Below are 21225 nucleotides of genomic sequence, written 5' to 3'. Positions count from 1 at the left end.
CACCGAACCATAAATCATAAGATCAACGACAATCACAACACGCTGCAACAAACGCCTTGGAAGATCGAGTACATACGCTGGAAATGGTGATAAAACAATATCACACTCCACTACCTGAAGCTGATAACCATCGGCTGGATCGAGTACAACTGTAACTAGCGGTAAGCCCCGCAACCGAAACAAATCTCAGTTGGAAGCGATCAAGGGTTGGTCAGTAGTGACAGCATCTTCGCGTCAAATGCGGATCAGGCTCTACCGAAACCCGTGATGACAAAGCTGTGTTGGTTAAAGCTACTCTCAAGACTTTGTGTTCTTGATGCTGCACGAGCCGCTGCATCGCGCCACCATCCAGCAAGCTTCAGAGCGTGCGGTACCACTGCACAAGCGTGCGCGTGAGCGTGAAGAAGCCCGCTCGAAGAAGAGCAAAGCGACAGCGACTTCAGATACCTCAAAGCAAATGCTTACCCACAAGAACGCGAATGTAGTCATACCTTTGCAACTTGTGTCCTCAGATAACAGTCGACGGCACCTTCAGCTCAATGCTGGAAATAATAAGGCAAGAAGATGATAAGGTTCAGGTAAAATACATATTTCAATATAAATTCCTTTCTGCATAAAGGGCTAGTTGCCCACAATCAATATCTTCCACACCGATGCCTAACACTGAGTGTTGTTGATTCCCATTCGGTATCATCGAGGATCTCTGTTAGAGGCGGTTCGAGAGCAACAAACATACTGGCAGGGACTGTATTGTTATGCTCCTCGTCCGAAAGAGGAGAGCAGCCAGATATCCGTGAAAGCGCGGTTTCTGTTTGAGAACGCACACCTCAATGTGTTGGCCATGAAGAATACCGGTTCATCCCAGCAACACCAAAATCACATGGAAGCAGAAGAAGCTGGTATAGCGAACAGGACTCTTGCTACGCGCGGAAGAATGAAATCGATTTTCTTGCTCCATTTGGTGCCAGCAAGTGCCTGGTGCTGCGTTCGCTTTCTGCAGATGCTCGAAAGCCGCGCTCTTCACTTCCACGAGACCTTAATGCTCTCCAGAAAACAAGACCCCACACCTCTTCTGATCGAAAACCGCCATGCAGTGCTGTTCGTTCTGCCTGCCACGTTGATCTTCAGGTGCTGCTCGCTTTCGTCACCGCGAGGAAGTGCTTGATCTCACATGCTTTTACCTTATCAAGGTTCCGCTGAATAGTGTCGTCCATCGAACGCCTGGGTCAATTACAAGCTGGGGACAACAGAGTCGTACCATCTTGGTAAGAGTGGGCCGAGCGAGAAGAAGTTTACGTGTTTCACGCACGATTCGTTCCGACCAGTAATACGCTGTCTCGGTGGGATCTCGCATGATCTTTGAAATCGGCAGTCTCATCTAAAATGGACACCGGGTAATACGCCGTCAAGAGAACGTCGACTCGATTGGGTCGCGCCGAGCTCGAACACAAGGGTACTAATCGGTTCAAGCAGCTGTATTAGTAAAGCTTCTCCAACAACGAAATCGCGGAGGAGGCCTGCGGGCTCGTATTGCCTTCTTTCGACGTTCTTCAAACCACTCTGAGCCTCGAAGGATGCGCCGAATGACTCGTGTCAACCCCAAAATCTATAGTATTTAAAGGCTAAGAGTTGGGAAATGCCCGGCTCGAACACTCGCACAACTCGGCGAACAGAGAACCCATGGTCGTTCGAGCGGGTAGCATAGATCGTAACCCAAATAGTTGAATTATCTGTGTATTGTGCTGTCACATCCGACTACCAAGGTATATCCGACCAACATGTGGCTGTCTATCATGAACTCCAGACGCACACTAATCCAGTATCAACGACCGCTCTCCGCGCAACTTCGGAAGAATGGGTAACCCAGTCGGAGGTTGAAGTCGTAGTTTGAGTAACAAAAGCTGGTACCGCCTGCATGGCGACAGATTCTCTGCGCTCGGAATACAACAGGATATCGTACCTATAGCTGCATGTTCTCTGGGCGGAATTGCAGTTTGGACAGCAGTGGTAAATTTAATGGAGATGTTGGTCGTAAAATGAGGATAGTCCGACTTGGTAACCAATCCGATGTTGAGGTTGCATGATGCTGAAAGGCTTGAATGGGAGAAGTGCCTCTCAATCCAAGGTCGCTGAGACTAAACCGGCGCTTCGCAGACTCACCGTTGCTGTTGTTTTTTGTATTGTGGTAAATGCCGTGGCACCGATACACCCTAGAAATCACTCCGAAAACGCACAGTAGACCGCAAAAGATAACACCCGGCTTCATACTACAGCGAACTATAATGCAAAAGCTTTATGATGCGTATTTCCGCTGTTCATTATCACTGCTGACAACGAAATTATGCCGTGCTCAACTCAAGCATCTATTTGTTACCAATTTTGGCCGGACCACTTAGTGGCACGATTTAGACTACTCAGGCGTAGGCACCTGCTAAACAGCTCTTTCGTAACAAGCCGCCCGGTAACGTCCACAGTCGAGGGCTTCCTCTTCTTTCCTGTAACAGGGACAGGTGGAGCCAAAGAATCTCAGTACGGACTTCATCGATGACAGCCTCACGGTGCTAACCAGTCTGCGGTGCCAATCTCGCCCTTGACCCCGCCACCCATATGTAAGGCCAGGATGCCTTGAGCTGCACCATAGACAGCGTACATATGCCGCACTCTCTAAAAGCCATTAACGGCGCTTGAAGGCTTGCCCATGAGGGCACGCCGGTAAGCGGTACGCCATCCCAATTGCTGTCGTCTTCCTGATCACAGGATTGCTGATAGCACAAAGCCGCTCTAGCATAAGGTCATGGACACAGTCCTTGTATTTGAACAATGCGACGTCCAGGGGCTGGAAGAGGTGCGTCGCATTTGCTGGCAACGCAACGAGCATGATGCCGTACTCGACACAGATCTCAGCCGCCTCTGTGTCACAATATCCCGTTAAAACCGATATGGTTAGAAGCCGGTGACTTCAGGTATACGCCACCGCCGCTTACCTGGAGCAATATGCGTCACACTGTTGTCCACGATCAACACCATTGGCTTCGGAGGTGGGCGATGCTGTGTCTCCGAAAAGGCCATTGCACAAAGATCTTCGTGGTACTGAAGCCTTTTGGGCCCCCGTAATCGCCGCCCCTTTATATTCAGTGCCGCTATGTCTTCCTTGAAAACCCGGCACGCCTGGCACGACAACGAGAAGGGGTACCGCAGCGCCATTAGCACTTACCGCACACCCACAGTCATGTGGAAGCAGCTTCGTCTCCTTGCGCCAGACGTTGGCTGAGCCGCGCGACGACTTTCCGCCGCGCAGTCTTTGGCATGAACGACGTTTCGTCCATGTTAATGATACGCGCGGCGTCGATCTTCAGCTCGATGAACAGCTCGCCAAGGTGTAGAACAGCGTGGCCGTCCTCGTCCACCGTTGCGCACGCGCGCAATACACTGCGCAATCCGGTTGCTGAGGAAGGGGTGGCGCTGGAGAAAACGGCGGTACCAACCGCCAGTCAGTATCCTTGTAGGTGTAGCGCGGGTGAGCATGACCCGCCCAGTGACAACAGCGAGCATAGCGCTCGCCTTTGCAATGATGTCCCGCCGGCCGACAGGCATGCCGCACCGCTGCATGGCAGCGATCCACTCAGCCAAATCGCGCTCCAGCTCCGCCGGCAAAACGGGCTTTGGGCCTGGCCGCGATGGTACAGTGCTGCCACCGTCAGCAGCCCTCTTGACGAGCTGGAAGAGTGTGCGCAAAGGCACCGGTGATGTCCTCACCACCGCAGCCTTCTTCTCCCCGGCGGCGACACGTGCCAGCGCCAGATCCACATCTTCTTGGTTGAAGCTCTCCTTCTCCTCCCCCATCTTGGCGCTCGTGAAGTGTGTGGCGTGTGGGCACTGGATCCAAATGTACTCTATGTTTTAATTAGACCTCTTAAAAATTATCACAGCCCTCAAAAGCGTGCCAGCAACCGATCCAAAAAGAGGGTAGCCAATAGGCAACGTGATTGACGAAATAGGAATATGTCATTGGCAAAAAGTATAAGTCGTGCCACAAATTGGCACCGGGCCAATTCGTGGCAGGACTTATACCTAGGTAAAACGCCAAACCTGGCCCGGTGCCAATTTGTGGCACGACTTATACTTTTTGCCAATGACATATTCCAATTCGTGGCAGGACTTATACCTAGGTAAAACGCCAAACCTGGCCCGGTGCCAATTTGTGGCACAACTTATACTTTTTGCCAATGACATATTCCTATTTCGTCAATCACGTTGCCTATTGGCTACCCTCTTTTTGGATCAGTTGCTGGCACGCTTTTGAGGGCTGTGATAATTTTTAAGAGGTCTAATTAAAACATAGAGTACATTTGGATCCAGTGCCCACACGCCACACACTTCACGAGCGCCAAGATGGGGGAGGAGAAGGAGAGCTTCAACCAAGAAGATGTGGATCTGGCGCTGGCACGTGTCGCCGCCGGGGAGAAGAAGGCTGCGGTGGTGAGGACATCACCGGTGCCTTTGCGCACACTCTTCCAGCTCGTCAAGAGGGCTGCTGACGGTGGCAGCACTGTACCATCGCGGCCAGGCCCAAAGCCCGTTATGCCGGCGGAGCTGGAGCGCGATTTGGCTGAGTGGATCGCTGCCATGCAGCGGTGCGGCATGCCTGTCGGCCGGCGGGACATCATTGCAAAGGCGAGCGCTATGCTCGCTGTTGTCACTGGGCGGGTTATGCTCACCCGCGCTACACCTACAAGGATACTGACTGGCGGTTGGTACCGCCGTTTTCTCCAGCGCCACCCCTTCCTCAGCAACCGGATTGCGCAGTGTATTGCGCGCGTGCGCAACGCAGTGGACGAGGACGGCGTGGCCACGCTGTTCTACACCTTGGCGGAGCTGTTCATCGAGCTGAAGATCGACGCCGCGCGTATCATTAACATGGACGAAACGTCGTTCATGCCAAAGACTGCGCGGCGGAAAGTCGTCGCTGTGCGCGGCTCAGCCAACGTCTGGCGCAAGGAGACGAAGCCAAGCTTCCACATGACTGTGGTGGGTGCGGTAAGTGCTAATGGCGCTACGGTACCCCTTCTCGTTGTCGTGCCAGGCGTGCGGGTTTTCAAGGAAGACATAGCGGCACTGAATATAAAGGGGCGGCGATTACGGGGGGCCCAAAAGGCTTCAGTACCACGAAGATCTTTGTGCAATGGCTAGCCTTTTTCGGAGACAGCATCGCCCACCTCCCGAAGCCAATGGTGTTGATCGTGGACAACAGTGTGACGCATATTGCTCCAGGTAAGCGGCGGTGGCGTATACCTTTGAAGTCACCGGCTTCTAACCATATCGGTTTTAACGGGATATTGTGACACAGAGGCGGCTGAGATCTGTGTCGAGTACGGCATCATGCTCGTTGCGTTGCCAGCAAATGCGACGCACCTCTTCCAGCCCCTGGACGTCGCATTGTTCAAGCCATACAAGGACTGTGTCCATGACCTTATGCTAGAGCGGCTTTGTGCTATCAGCAATCCTGTGATCAGGAAGACGACAGCAATTGGGATGGCGTGCACCGCTTACCGGCGTGCCCTCATGGGCAAGCCTTCAAGCGCCGTTAATGGCTTTAGAGAGTGCGGCATATGGCCGCTGTCTATGGTGCAGCTCAAGGCATCCTTGGCCTTATATATGGGTGGCGGGGTCAAGGGCGAGATTGGCACCGCAGACTGGTTGAAGCACCGTGAGGCTGTCATCGATGAAGTCCGTACTGAGATTCTTTGGCTTCCACCTGTCCCTGTTACAGGAAAGAAGAGGAAGCCCTCGACTGTGGACGTTACCGGGCGGCTTGTTACGAAAGAGCGGTTGCTAGCAGGTGCCTACGCCTGAGTAGTCTAAATCGTGCCACTAAGTGGTCCGGCCAAAATTGGTAACAAATAGATGCTTGAGTTGAGCACGGCATAATTTCGTTGTCAGCAGTGATAATGAACAGCGGAAATACGCATCATAAAGCTTTTGCATTATAGTTCGCTGTAGTATGAAGCCGGGTGTTATCTTTTGCGGTCTACTGTGCGTTTTCGAGTGATTTCTAGGGTGTATCGAAACCGTGCCACGATTGGCATTTTACCATAATACAAAAACAACAGCAACGGTGAGTCTGCAAAAGAAGCGCCGGTTTAGTCTCAGCGACCTTGGATTGAGAGGCACTTCTCCCATTCAAGCCTTTCAGCATCATGCAACCTCAACATCGGATTGGTTACCAAGTCGGACTATCCTCATTTTACGACCAACATCTCCATTAAATTTACCAACTGCTGTCCAAACTGCAATTCCGCCCAGAGGTGAACATGCAGCTATAGGTGAAACACGATATCCTGTTGTATTCGAGCGCAGAGAATCTGTCGCCATGCAGGCGGTACCAGCTTTTGTTACTCAAACTATTCGCGACTTCCAACCTCCGACTGGGTTACCCATTCTTCCGAAGTTGCGCGGAGAGCGGTCGTTGATACTGGATTGGGGTGTGCGTCTGGAGTTCATGATAGACGAAGCCACATGTTGGTCGGATATACCTTGGTAGTCGGATGTGACAGCGCAATACACAGATAATTCAACTATTTGGGTTACGATCTATGCTACCCGCTCGAACGACGCCATGGGTTCTCTGTTCGCCGAGTTGTGCGAGTGTTTCGAGCCGGGAGGCATTTCCCAACTCTTAGCCTTTAAATACTATAGATTTTGGGGTTGACACGAGTCATTCGGCGCATCCTTCAAAAGAGGGGCTCATTGGAGGAGTGGTTTGAAGAACGTCGAAAGAAGGCAATACGAGCCCGCAGGCCTCCTCCGCGTGGATTTCTGTTGTTGGAAGAGAAGCTTTCGCTAATACAGCTGCTATCACTACTTGAACCGATTAGTACCCTTTGTGTTCGAGCTCAACGCGACCAACCCAATCGAGTCGACGTTCTCTTGACGGCGTATTGCCTCCGAGTGTCCATTTTAGATGAGACTGCCGATTTCAAAGATCGTATGCGAGATCCCACCGAGACAGCGTATTACTATTGGGTATCGGAACCGACACCAATCGTGCGTGAAACACGTAAACTTCCTTCTCGCTCAAGCCCACTCTTACCAAGATGGTACGACTCTGTTGTCCCCAGCTTGTAATTGACCCAGAAAATGTTCACGTTCGGATGGACGAACACACTATTCAGCGGAACCTTGATAAGGTAAAAGCATGTGTGAGATCAACCATCACTTCCCTCATGGTGACATTAACAGAAAGCGAAGCACCTGCCCAAGATCAACGTGGCAGGCAGAACGAACAGCACCGCATGGCGGTTCCGGCCTCATGGAGGTTTTAGCGCCACCACCGATGATCGCTGGATTCTCAGAAGAGGTGTGGGGTCTCTTTGGCCCATCAGTAGTTTCTGGAGAGCATACTAGAGGTCACGAGGCTCTCGTGGAAGATGAATTGGAGCGCTGGCTTTCGGAGAGCATTTGTCCTGCAGCAGAAAGCGGTAGCAGCACCAGAGACCTTACTTGCTTTCTGGCACCAAATGGAGCAAGAAAATCGATTTCATTTTCTTCCGCGCGTAGCAAGAGTCCTGTTCGCTATACCAGCTTCTTCTGCTTCCATAGAACGTGATTTTGGTGTTGCTGGGATGATAGTCACAAACCAGTGGTATTCCATGGCCAAACACAACATTGAGGTGTGCACGTTCTCAAACAGAAACCGCGCTTTCACGGATATCACAAGCTGCTCTCCTCTTTCGGACGAGGAGCATAACAATACAGTTCCTGCTAGTATGTTTGTTGCTCTCGAACCGCCTCTAACAGAGATCCTCGATGATACCGAATGGGAATCAACAACACTCAGTACAATGTTAGGCATCGGTGTGGAAGATATTGATTGTGGGCACAACTAGCCCTTTATGCAGAAAGGAATTTATATTGAAATATGTATTTTACCTGAACCTTATCATCTTCTTGCCTTATTATTTCCAGCATTGAGCTGAAGGTGCCGTCGACTGTTATCTGAGGACACAAGTTGCAAAGTGCTAATGAAGCACTACATTCGCGTTCTTGTGGGTAAGCATTTGCTTTGAGGTATCTGAAGTCGCTGTCACGCTTTGCTCTTCTTCGAGCGGGCTTCTTCACGCTCACGCGCACGCTTGTGCAGTGGTACCGCACGCTCTGAAGCTTGCTGGATGGTGGCGCGCGATGCAGCGGCTCGTGCAGCATCAAGAACACAAGTCTTGAGAGTAGCTTTAACCAACACAGCTTTGTCATCACGGGTTTCGGGAAACAGAGCCTGATCCGCATTTGACGCGAAGATGCTGTCACTACTGACCAACCCTTGATCGATTTCTTGTCAACTACAGATTTGTTTCGGTTGCGGGGCTTACCGCTAGTTACAGTTGTACTCGATCCAGCCGATGGTTATCAGCTTCAGGTAGTGGAGTGTGATATTGTTTTATCACCATTTCCAGCGTATGTACTCGATCTTCCAAGGCGTTTGTTTGGAGTTGCAGCGTGTTGTGATTGTCGTTGATCTTATGATTTAGTTCGGTACAATCATTTACGACCTCCTGGCGACCATCTAACAACATTCGTTGCATCCGACTTTCGATTCCAGATAACCACGAAGTTAATGAGGTCAACAATTTAGCTTCTGACTGATTAACTTCGGTAGACACAGTTGTTTGCACGCGGAGGAGCCCATTGTCAACAAAATTGCGAAGGTTTTATTCTGAAATCTGGACGGCCTTGTTAATTTTTTGTTGCAACAGGTTGTCGATGGATCTGTCTTGCAAATTCAACAGAGTTGACAGTATTTCATCAACTTCACCGCGAATGTGCCTCATTTGCTTGGTCACAAATCGGTTTATGTCTCCACGTGTCTTCTGATCTTCCGTGTAACTAATCAACTTCAATTTGTCCTTCAATCAGGAGTTATTCTGTTGCCCGCGCGCGATAGCGCTCCGTTTAATTCGATCTTGGCCTGCATTAAGTGCTTGCTGCGTTCGCTGCTCTATAGCTAGACTTGCTTGATTTGCATATTCGAAGGCGGCCATCTCAGTCTGATCCAGTCCAGTAGCAATTGTATTTTCCATTGTTGTTGCGCGATCGACCATCGCTGAGTCCGCCGATTGAATTACGTTTTGTTGTACTATGTCCAGGGGTCGATCGAGTTGTGTTAGCAGATCCAGTGTTTGTTGAGCAGCTAGCGCTGCTGTACTTGCCATGATGTGGTCGTGAGCTGCCCTCAACGCCTCTTGCAGACGATCACCAGCACGTTTCTCCGTCTCCGAAATAGCTTGATTCGTGTACTCTACAACCTGCATCGTGTGCTCTAAACTAGACCCTGAGCGCGAGGGACGGCTTGCCCCAATGGCCTTGCCGCGCCAATCGATCCAAGACTCGTGTTCACTAACCACGGCATGCCAAGGATCAAGACGTACTTGTAGTGGCCTACTTTGGCTCGCTGCTTTTGCTTACACGTCGCGCTACGTGTGTGAGGAAGCGTAGGAGTTTATTAATAATTTGAATTAATTATACTTGAGTCCACAAGTATAATATAAATCAAATAAAACACCAAGTAGCTAGTTTAAGGTAAAATGAGAACTGTATTATTTGTAAATTGATCTTCCTCCTAAATCTGCTAAAACTGTTTATCATCTATGAAAGGGGTTGACAGCGGCTGGCTGTCAGAGCCCCACCAATACGTCTCTAATTGGTAGAAAGATGCTGTTTTCTATCAATAGGATTATTGGGCCACTCATTCTGGTGGCCGAAAGTGTAGCCATTGTTGTGACTTACACCAAGGTGAGGAAGTATCTAACTTCTAACAGACATCTGTCTGTTAGAACCACTAGTGACTATCGTCACGCACGAGTGACAGTTGTCACTTGTGACCAATTGTTGGGGAGACCCGTGCTCATCCGCAATGAGCACGACCAAGCTGAAAACCGTCATTGCAACAGAGGGTAAGCTCTCTGTTGCTGAGTACGATGCGTGGCAGCGCGAGGTGCACCGCTACCACGGGAACAGACAACGCAGTGTCTGTGTACGATTTTTCGATGTCGACCGCGTCTGTGCGTCGACATCTCTAAACGTATTCATGTTGCTTACCGTGATCGGATAAGCAAGCGCCAAAGCACTTCGAGTCCTTCTCGAGGTGAGGCAAGTATTAGCAACTCCACGCTGTTGCGATGGAGGCTGGTGTCCGTGCGACGTGCGCACTGTTCGTCCAGGTGGCGGTGCGTATTAGCAACCGCGACCACAACAGGTATACTATATGTATACCTGAAAGCTGCAATGATCTCCGTGCTAATTATCTAGCACACGAACCGTCGGGCGTTGTAGATTACTACAGCGCTCGCACTACCTTCTTGCTGATAGTGCGTGTTGGGCTCCGTATTCCTTCACCGTGTCCGGAACGTCTTCCATCAGGACGTTCCGTGGTTCCCATGTGTCGTGCTGGGGAGGGAAACCTCTCCGAAAACAATCCGGACCTCGGATTGTTTTCCTATGATCGACAATTCGCTGGACGATCCAGCGAATTTCTCCGCGTGCGTCTCGCAGCGGTGGCGGAGGTGGTGGAAACACGTCCCGATGGTCAACGCCATGTTGACCTTTATCTCGTGTCGCTCCACGACCAGGTGACGGTCGTGGAGTACCTTCAGAGCGCGGAGGTTGCCGCTCTGTACCATCGTGTCCCGGCTGTAGCGGTCTCCCAGACCGCCTTGAACTTGCCGGTCGGGCTGTAGTCCCGACTGTCTTAACTGCCCCAGCGCAACTACGCGCTGGAGCGGAGGATTTCCCCTGCCGAGTCTGTCTCTTCGGGTCAGACGAGCCACTTGGCTCGTGTTGGAGGTATGGCTTTAACCGCCCGACATAAAATGCCGGGTGGAGGCGCATGCTTGACGGTATGTCTAGCGTGTAAGCGTTGCCGTACCGTGCCAACACAGTGAATGGCCCGATGAAGCGCGGACCAAGTTTGCTTGCTCCGAAATCCGAAACTGCATGTTTAGGTAGGTTTTGAATAGATACCAAAACCAATGAACTCATTTTGAATTCATTTGTGTTGCCCCTGCCGACATTATCGGCATTCAGCTTCTGTCTATCCACAGAAGTTGCAATCGCGTCCTGGACAAGCCGAATTACGGCTTGCCTGCGATGGATGAAGTCTATCGCATCCGAGATGAACTCGTTTAGCTCGCTCTCCACAAGAGGCTCGGCCTCTGCGTGGTTCTTCGCGGTGTCTGCGCCCTGCGCAGAACCGTGTCCCTTGTTCCTTGTGGAGCCTGTGCCCTGCACAGACTCGTTCGCCTTGTTTTGGGTGTTGGCGCCCTGCGCCGACCCTTGTTTTTTCCTGCCAATGTCTGCGCGGGGCGCAGACCTGGTTGTCTTGTTCCTTGATGTCGCAGCTGACACTGTGCAGGTGTCAGCGGCTTTCTGTGGCTGCTGCGCTGCAGTCGTAGATCCTCCCCCACTTAAAGTGGGAGCCACTACTCCGAGTAAACTCGACAGTCGTGGATGCCGCATGGCATTCACGTAGAACGGTGTATGCCCGGTCGAGGCATGCACTGAGTTGTTGATGGCAAACTCTGCCATCGATAAGCACTCGCTCCAGTATTGGAACGAGTGAGCGTAGCTCTTCAACATATCGACGAGCACGCGATTCACGCGCTCGGTTTGACCGTCCGTCTGCGGATGATCCGCAGTCGACATTGAAAGTTGGCTCCCAAGAAGTGTAAACACTTCTTGCCACAGGTGCGCTGTGAAGCGCGGGTCTCTGTCCGACACGATGTCGGTCGGCATGCCATGGTGTTTGAACACCATGTTGACGAACAGACGGGCCGTCTGTTTCGCGGTCACTTCTGCCGGCACCGCAGCAAGATGTACCATCTTGCTGAAGCGGTCGACGAAGACCACAACACCGGTATTCCCTCCGCTGTCCGGGGGAAGACCAAAGATGAAGTCCAAAGATAGGAACTTCCAACACTCCGACCGAGTCGGTAGTGATTGTAGCGGAGCCTGCGCGAATGGCGCAGGCTTTACGTGTTGGTATACCTCGCAAGCACGGACGTACTTGCGCACCCACTTATACTGGTGGTGCCCGGAGAAGTCACGCGTGAGAAGAACGTATGTCTTCTCACGTCCGAGATGACCCGCAGTCGGGGCATCATGATATTCATACATGATCCTGAGTCGCAAATCATGGTCATTCGGCACGGCAACGCGGACCGCGTTGTCGTCGACTGCATTGTCAAGCAGTAATACGTCGTGCACTCGAAAGCGGTGTGCACGCGCTCGAAGGTGCTTGGGCAGCTTCTGACGGGACTTGTCAGAAGGCGCTGTGCCATAGGCTAGCAAGAGTTTCGCGTCCGCGTCGTGTGCGTACGCGGTCTTCACGTCGTCCAGCAGAGACGGCGTGGGTGTGCTCGATCGCATGACGTCAGTGGCATTGACGTCAGCAGCTTCTGCGTAGTCCGGCCGACGTGATAACGCGTCGGCCACTACATTCAATCTTCCGGGTTTGTATTCGACCCGGAAGTTATACTCCGCAAAGAATGAGAGCCATCTCGCCATTCTTTATGATATGTGTGGTGACTTCACTGCAGTGCGCAGTGATGCATGGTCGGTGTAGACCACGAATGGTCTACTTCCAAGTAAATACACTCGGAACTTTGCGAGTGCGTACTTCATGGCAAGGAGTTCCTTGTCATGTACCGGATAATTACGCTCAGCTGCTTTCAGCTGACGCGACTGGTAATAGACGACACGATTACGGCCCTCGTAATCGTGCTGCATCAACGCACATCCGATCGCGAAATCGGATGCGTCGCACACGACGTGGAATGGACGATCTTGGTCAGCCACCGCCAAGATCGGCGCCTCAGTCAAGCCCCGCTTGACTGCATCGAATGCGTTTTGGCAATCGGTTATCCACTTCCACACAGCTTCGTTCTTAAGAAGCTGTGACAGCGGGCGGATCTTGCCCGCGTAATCCTCCACGTACTCGCACAAGTACGTGGCCAAGCCAACAAACTGTCTCAGTTCCTTGACGCTTGAAGACGTTGGCCATTCATTTATCACTCTGACCTTTTCCGGGTCAGGGCGAACACCATTCTTCCCTACGAGACACCCGAGGACGGGTATCTCGCTCGCCCCGAAGATACACTTCTTCAGGTTCGCGTAAAGCTTATGCTTTCGCATTAGCTCAAGTAGCTTCCGGAGATGCACCCTGTGCATCTCTACGTCGGTCTTCCCGTCCACAGCCCGGCTGTGGATGAATACATCATCGAAATAGCTCGGCGCGAAGTCGCGCACCGAGCGCAACAAGTGCGTCACGCACCTGTTGAAAGTCGCAGGGGCGTTCTTAAGCCCCTGTTGCATTACTAGCCATTCCCAGAGCATGCCGCTTGGCGTGCCCACTGCCGTGAGAGGGATATCGCTCTCACGCATTAGGATCTGATAGAATCCGTCTCGCAAGTCGAGAGCACTGTAAACGGTGCTCCCAGCCATCGAATCGATGATAACATCTTTTCGCGGTATCGGCGTCTGCGCCGGTACCGTCGCATCGTTCAGCTTGTTATACGCATGAACGATGCGCCATCCGCCCTGTGGCTTTTTGACACAGAACGTCGGAGCACTGTGCGGGGACTTTGATTCCCGCACTTGTCCTGCTTACGACGACTTTCAAAGAAGTCGTCGACCGCTTTTACTTGTTCTCGCGGCAGTGGCCACTGCCGCGTAACACAGTACTTCGTGCCCGGCACGAGATCAATCTCGTGCTGAATGCCCTTATCCTGCGGAAGCTCAGCAGGAATCTCTTTCGGGAGTACGTCTTTGTACTCCCTCAGAAATTCGTAATAGGGACTCGACTTCAGCTAGTCCCAAACTTGTTCCTCGAAGCGCCCTCACTTCGTCTTCGCACTGAGAGTGAAGACACTCTCAGTGGTACTTCCCATGAAGAGCTGTCTCGTCTCTTCGCCCTCGCTCTCCGTTCTTTCGCTGTCTGAAAGAACGCAGACCTGCTCGATGCGTCCATCGTGCAAGTCGCGTGTGAAGCGCTTCCAGCTCATGACCGGAAGCGCAGTCAACTCCGACGCCGTCGTCGGAGGATTAGCGAGCTCCATTTCACGATACTGAAATCCAGTATCGGTGCGCGTCAAGACACTTAGCGTCGGACGTCGAGACGCTACTCCGGGACCGAGACTTGCGCAGCGTTCTCCGCTTGCGCCGTCTTCTTGTTGTGCGGAGCCAGGCTCCGCACAGTTGCTCTTCTGGTCCAGGCCCGGCCGTGGACAGTTGTTCGTCGGCGGACCCTGTCCGCGGGCGCGCGGTATCAAGCCCGGCTTGACCGCATTTTCCTTCTTGCAGCCCGGCTGCACGGTGATGTGTTCCTTCGCCGGCAGACCCTGTCTGTGGGCGCGCGATATCAAGCCCGGCTTGACCGCATTTCCTTCTTGCAGCCCGGCTGCACGGTGATGTGTTCCTTCGCCGGCAGACCCTGTCTGTGGGCGCGCGATATCAAGCCCGGCTTGACCGCATGGCGCTTTGTCGTGCGGCCGGGCTGCACGACAGCATGCAAATTGCGTCAGTGCGGGACGTTTGCAACCGTCCCCACTGTTTGCAGCGTCAACTCCCGGAGTCGACACGCCTTCGTCACCTCGACGCCGTTCATTGGCGGAGCCCCTCATGACCGAGGGTACGTCGGCTCCCGGAGCCGACGCGTCGTCGTCGACCTGACCTCTTCGGGTCGGGGACTGTCCCTTACACGCTTGAATGTGATTGTTGGCTTTCGGAACCACTGCACATATTTTCTTCCGACGTCGGCAGCATTGCCGACGTTAGCCTCACTTGTGCGCGCCCTCGCGCACTTCCTGGGCACTCCGGGACAGCAGCATAAAGCGCTGTCTCGACTGGTGAACCGCGCGCACCTGCTGGTGCGTGCGCTGCGGTAACAGGGCCATCGCTCTCTGTTCCGCTGTCGCGACCGAAGCGCACGAGCGTGCGCTTCTTCCAGTCTATTACCGGATCATGCCGTGCAAGCCACGGCATGCCCATTACCACGTCGAACTTATCGTCCAGGTCCAGGACGATAAAGTGTTCGACAAACACCCGTAGTTTGTACGAGAAGCGCACGTTCACGACGCACTTCTCGGTCTTCACGATGGCACCTGTTGCCAATCGAACTTCCAGAAGACTGCGACGTACCTTTACCTCCTCGAAGTCAAGACTCGGTAAGCTCCGCAGCCCAACAAAGTTGTTCGACGCGCTCGAATCTATCAGAGCTCGAAGGGAGTCGCTCGCTCTCTTCGACGTCACCTTAAAGATGACCAGGTTCGGCCTGTCATCTTGCTTCTTGCAGCGAGATCTGATCTCACTGGGGGCTGCAGTCCTCAGTGTCGCGTGCCCAATGTCGGCACGCGTGACTGCGTTACCAGTAGGGCGCCCCGCGCCTACTGGATGTTCGAGTTTTTTGTTGGTCCGCGGCGATGCCTAGCATCGCCACGACGGCCACCTCCAGGGAGCATGGGAGCTGTGCACTCCCGTGCAAAGTGACCGATCCTTCCACAACGGAAACATCGCACGTTACATCCCTGCTGCTGGTAACCAGCAGTTGTTGCGTTCGAGAGGTCCATTGGTTCTGGACCTCCCGTCCTCGCTACCGGGCGCGGTTGCGGTCTCGGAGCATTTGCATGGAGTTTAGCCTGCCGCAGGCTAAACTCTTCTTGCATGACAAGGGTGATTGCAGCTTCGAGAGTACTCGAGTACTCTCGGAAGAGATAGGTCTTCACGGGCCCATCTCTAAGTCCCTTCATGAACGTGACGACCTTAGTCGCCTCGTCAATTGGGTAGGTCACGCTATTTGAGACCAAGTATCGTGCGCGCTGCGCGTAAGCATGGACGTCATGCTTACCCTGCTGAAGGTCGAGGAACTCCGCCCTCGACCGGAACTCGTTTTGCGGGGGCTCAAACGCTTGTCTGAGCTCCTCTTGAATAATTCGTACGTGCTGAAGCACGTAGGATCGGAGAGTCGGCGCCCATACGCCCAACCCCTTGCGCGTCCGCCAAGACAGGACATGGCGAACGCGACCTTCGACAGCGGGTCGACGATGCGTCGAGCCGCTATGGCTGTGTCGAGCTCGACAAGCCACCGGATGAGAGGCTCGCCCTCTCTTCCCACGTAATTGCTTACGCTCAATTTCAATGATTGAGCACGCGGTGTCGTTCCTGACGACGCCGTCACTGAGGAAGCAGCATCACGCTGCTCCTTCATGATGAACCCCAGAGCAACACCATGTTGCTCCGTCGGCGATAGCGTACGCAGCATCGTAGCCATCGCCGCTTCTCCAATGACTGTTGACAGTCGTTGGAGGGCTTGTCACTCTGGGTCAGACAGGTGGCGGCAGTCAGCGCGTGCAACATGCGTTGCAGGCGTGTTGGAGCTCTCCATGGGCACCTCCGGACTCATGTGGTTCTCGGCTCCGCGTTCGTACACCTCGTACGAACGTCAAGCAGTCGGTCATTGGACGGACTACAAAGTGCTACCAGGTGTAGTGGGTCTAACTTGACTCACTACTTTCGCTTACACGTTGCGCTACGTGTATGAGGAAGCGTAAGTACTTAGTAATTACTTAGGTTAATTATATTTGAATACACACATATAATTTAAATCAGATAAGACTCCAAGTGACTTAGATTAGGTAAAATGAGAACTGTATTTGTTTGCAAATTGATCTTCCTTCTAAAACTGCTAAAACTGTTTATCATCTATGTAAGGGGTTGTCAGCGGCTGGCTGTCAGAGCCCCACCAATATGCACGTCTCTAATTGGTAGAAAGATGCTGCTTTCTACCAATAGGATCTTTGGGTATGTGTGGACCACTCATTGTGATGGCCCACTTCAATGTATCCATTGGTGTGACTTACACCAATGTGAGGAAGTATCTACAACTTTTAACAGATATCAAATCTGTTAAAATCACAAGTGGCTTGCAGCCACTTGTGCGTGTAACCCCGTTACAAGCCGAGTATCATGGTCTAATCGAGGGCATTCGCATGGCTTTGGAACGTGGAATCTCAGATTTGGTTGTAGTTGGAGATTCTTGAATTGCTATTCAGCAGGCACAAGGTTTGATTCAATATTTGAATCCTGGACTTCAATTATTGCTGGCTCAGTTCGAGTCTACCCGCCTCAAGTTTAAATCGCTGAGATTAGTACATGTCAAGCGAGAATTCAATGCTGCCGCAGATTATTTGACCTCAAAGACACTCCTTGCTAAGGGCCCAGTAGTGGTTGATGGCCCGGTGGAGCTGAGTCAGCTCAGATAGATGAATCGGATCCCTGAGAAATTGGTGAAATCTGAGGTACCTGAACCTGCTAACTCCTCGGCGGAACACTCCGTTGTCACAAAAACTGCGCCCAGACCCGAGACAGAACCAACCTCTCTCGAAGCTGCGGCTGAACCATTGACTCCCGACGCAAAGATTTTGTGGTCACTCGTAATCAAGCCCGGCGCCAAGAAGCGGGCGCTGATGCAAACAGGGAACCCCCAACTGAGACTTCAGAAATCCAGGCTGAAACAGAGCCTAGGTATGTACCTGAGATGACGACACCCGCCGCATCAATAGCCGAAAGGTGGCGACGAATCCTCGTGCAGCAAGAAGCTGAGCCCTGGACAAATCAGCTCAGAGCTTATCTTAAAGGTGAGCTTGAGGACATGTCCGCTGCCGAAGCTGAAGATGTGGCCAAGGTTGTGGAACGTTACGTGCTAGACTGTCGGTATATCCTGTATTATCTGAGTCGTCCTACCCCAGGTCGACCCAGGGACGCCGCTGGGAATCTGACATTGGTAGTACCTTCCGCTCTCAGGGATGATCTGTTGCAGCTGAGCCATGAAGATTATCAAGGCGGCTATCAGGGAATTGCTCGCACCTTCGAGAGACTTCGCCAGGAATACTATTGGCCTGGGATGTATGCAGATGTGGAGCGCTATGTCAAGGAATGTGTGGATTGTGTCACTGCTAAAGGAGCTCCGCCCAACCCAGGGCCTTCGCCCGGAAATATTCCCGGCCCTTTGAGGTGGTCTCTATGGACTTTGTGACACATCTTCCTAAGTCAGACCGTGGCAATGTATTCCTGCTGCTTTTCCAGTGTGCTTTCTCAGGGTATGTCATTGGGCGGCCTATGTGTTCTACTACAGCTCAGGATGTGGCTGAGGTTTACATGGAATATGTCTTTCAGAGGTTTGAAGCGAGTGAAATGCTGCGTCATGACCGAGATCCTCGGTTTATGAGTGAGATTTTCACCAAGTTCCGGGAAATGCTGGGAAGTCGACAGTGTGCGACCCTAGCCTACCGCCCTCAGGCCAATGGCCAGCAAGATCGCTCTGTGCAAACCGTAGTCCGAGCTATCCGAGCTTACGTCTCCGAGCCTGACCAAAGCGACTGGGACGACCAAGTGGAGAAGTTGATGTGGGCTCTGAACACGTCCTTCGACGCTACTCGTCTCGACACTCCATTTTATTTGGTTCACGGTTGGGATCCGAAAAGCACAGTCTCAGCTATGCTGGGATCTCCCCCAGCTGGGTTGGATCAAAGGACCGCTTATGAGTGGCGACGGAACGTGCAGAGGCAATATGAGTACGCCCAAGCTTGGGCTAAGAATCTCCAAGCTAAAGCCAAAGAGAAACGTTCGGAAGCTCAGACTAAGGTCTGGGCTGAACTCTCTGAGAGGCTGAAGTCAGGGTTTGCTGTCGGTGATGCTGTTTGGTTATACCTGGCCCGAGTGCACCCTGGACTGAGCAAGAAATTCGCTCATCTGTGGAATGGGCCGTTCCGGATCTTGGAAGTCTCAGATGACTATCGGTCTGAGGAAGATGATCTAGATGCAGCCTTGCTGCCCGAGGATATTGACGAGCCCGATGAAACTCAATATTTTAATGAGGTTGAGGTTATCCGAGATGTCCGCTGGGTCAAGACAACCCGGACGTCGAGAAGAGTCCGAGAGTATTTGGTAAAGTGGAAGGGTTATTCGGAGTTGGAGTGGCTGCCAATGTCGCAGCTGAACTGTGGAGCTTTACTTTACGAATTCAACAAGCGTACGCGAGCGCATGCACGGTTTAAAGCTGTGCAGGCTGGCGATGAACCTCCTGAGTCTGAGGCTCAGTAGAGGTATTCAGCCTAAACCATGCATGTGTTAGTGTTGCTTCGTGTTTGAAATTTGTTGAAGTTTTACATGTTTACCCTATTCTGAAGATGCCTGGAGTGAGCCGAAGCGGTTCCTAGCTGAGGAAGTGAAAACAAGCTGAGATGCATAAGAACTCAAGTGACACACGCAATGCAAAATTGTGAGGACGTCATATTAAGTTAAAAACGCTACATCTCTGTGAACTACTCATCCTACTCTCCTCGGTGGCGCCGAAGGCTCTCCAAAACTCTCTCCAACTCAGCTTGGTCGTAAATGATGCTTGGGTCGATCGGATTCTGGGCTAGCTCTTCATCGTCCAGTGGGTCTCTTTGGAGATCGGCGGGGGCCAGGTCCAGAAACGCGTCGTCCGAGCTGCGAGTGGCGAATTGCGTGCGAGCCGGCTCAGCATCATCCAAAATTTCGAGCTGGTCCGGGAGCGAGATCTGGCGACTTGGGTCGCGAAGAATCCAATGACAAGGATCGTGAGGGACGACCCAGAGTCCAGGCTCGTACCAGATATCATCCGTGTAGCCTTCGACGCGTCCCAGATCATCCATGAGTTCCCGGCGCCGAACCTCGAACTCAGCACTACGCTCCTTGCGATCATGGTAGAGGTTCACAAGCTCAGGAATGCCCAGAAGTGCAGCCATGGCTTCATAGTCAAAACGTGTATGCATCGTGACCCAGTGCAAGCGTTCCCAGTAAGCTCGCCGCCAGAGGCTCATGAAGTTAACCACGCGCTTCAGAGCGCGAACCATAACCGGGCCCAGATCGCGACATCGAAAGAATACCAGAGTCTGGATTCGCTGATTCCACATGACATCCCAGGGCTTTGTCTTGAGAAGTTCCAAATATTCGACCGGTTCCCAACGCTGGTGCTGGTGCTGAATATGCCTCTTGCACGGCGCGTATCTGGGGAAGCCAAACGTCTGTCGAGGAAAGTCCTGGACCCTGATGCCATAATGCAGCCAGCTGCCTTGGCCCGGCTGCGGTTCTTCGATAACTCCATTATCTGGGCGTGCTGCGAGCCCTGCCTTAGAGCGTCCACTCGGGCGAGCTGAGATCTGCTGCGGAGCTAACGTACAAGCTGAGTCAATCGCTTAGTCAGACACTGGAAGATGCGATCAACAGGACTGGACCTACCGTGCGAAGTCGTACGGGACGAAGTCTTGCCGCGCTTGGAAGTTGAGCCACCGGCAGACGAAGCTGGGTCGCGTATCCTTTTGCCCCCACTGGAGCCTCTTCCTGAAGCGGCGCCTGACTTGGAGCTCTTGACTTGGTAGGGCCCGCCACTGCCCAGCTCATCATCATCGCCATCGACATCGTCGTTGACATCTGAGAAGTCAGTGTCGATCGAAGAGTCGTCGTCCTCGTCTTCCGGGCTGGGCTTCTCCGGCAAGGGATCCCAGTTGGGCGGCCGCTGACTCAAGTGCACGTCGCGGACCCGCTTGATCGCTGCCTCGTAGTATGCTGACGGTACGTACGCCAGCCAAGGCGTGGAGTCCAATTGCTCCCAGTAGATCGCCGAGACCAGCATGCTCACGAGGGCCTTCTTCCCAAATTGGTCATGCAGGAGTTGCGACTTCCCGGCCTGGTCCACGGCGTCCCAGAAGTCGACGCCGGCGCGCATCAATTCCCTGACGTCGCCTCGGACATGCTCCCACGGCAGATGTCGTGGGAGTTTGAGCGCTGCCAGACGATCTGAGACCCGAGACGGAGATTCCTTGCGGGCGCGAACCTTCTGGGGCGTATGGGACGAAGGGTAGCCGGGTAGATTCATCCGATCGTTGATACGCTTGATCCTGAGGTGCTTGGATGGACTTGTGCTGGAAGCGGCGAGAAGACCTGAAGACTTGCTCGGCTGGGCTGGAGCTTTGGCTGCCTTGCCACCAGCCTTTCGAGCGCTGCTCAGCGAAGGAGTCCGAGTGGAGCTTGGCTTCTTGTTCTTTTTCTTGCTCGGCTTTGCTGTTAACGTAGCCTTGGCTGAGCTGACGTGCCGCTGGGCTGCGCCGAGGCTTGAACTTGGATCGGGGCCAAAGTGGGAACATGAGCCGATGTCGC

The 21225-nt window shown here is 52.8% G+C and overlaps 3 protein-coding genes across 3 annotated transcripts; 1 reads left to right on the top strand and 2 right to left on the bottom strand.

Moving 5' to 3' along the window:
* Window positions 1-2674: 2674 nt before the first annotated feature.
* On the bottom strand, window positions 2675-3027 carry IUM83_10874 (uncharacterized protein; the record flags this gene model as incomplete). The annotated part of the gene is made up of 2 exons (XM_067935400.1): window positions 2675-2910; window positions 2985-3027. 2 exons carry the CDS (start codon window positions 3025-3027, stop codon window positions 2675-2677), a joined length of 279 nt encoding a protein of 92 aa, XP_067780661.1.
* A 200-nt stretch (window positions 3028-3227) lies between these two features.
* On the bottom strand, window positions 3228-3843 carry IUM83_10873 (uncharacterized protein; the record flags this gene model as incomplete). Its single annotated transcript, XM_067935399.1, has 2 exons — window positions 3228-3462; window positions 3602-3843. The coding sequence occupies 2 exons, from the start codon at window positions 3841-3843 to the stop codon at window positions 3228-3230; spliced, it is 477 nt and encodes a 158-aa protein (XP_067780664.1).
* Window positions 3844-4392: 549 nt separating this feature from the next.
* Window positions 4393-5853, top strand: IUM83_10872 (uncharacterized protein; the record flags this gene model as incomplete). Its single annotated transcript, XM_067935398.1, has 3 exons — window positions 4393-5032; window positions 5101-5271; window positions 5348-5853. The coding sequence occupies 3 exons, from the start codon at window positions 4393-4395 to the stop codon at window positions 5851-5853; spliced, it is 1317 nt and encodes a 438-aa protein (XP_067780663.1).
* Between the last annotated feature and the right edge of the window lie 15372 nt (window positions 5854-21225).

The sequence above is a fragment of the Phytophthora cinnamomi genome, assembly GCF_018691715.1.
Source record: "Phytophthora cinnamomi strain GKB4 chromosome Unknown Contig126, whole genome shotgun sequence".
NCBI classification, from domain to species: Eukaryota; Oomycota; class Peronosporomycetes; order Peronosporales; family Peronosporaceae; genus Phytophthora; species Phytophthora cinnamomi.
This window is presented reverse-complemented; position numbering and strand designations above follow the sequence as displayed.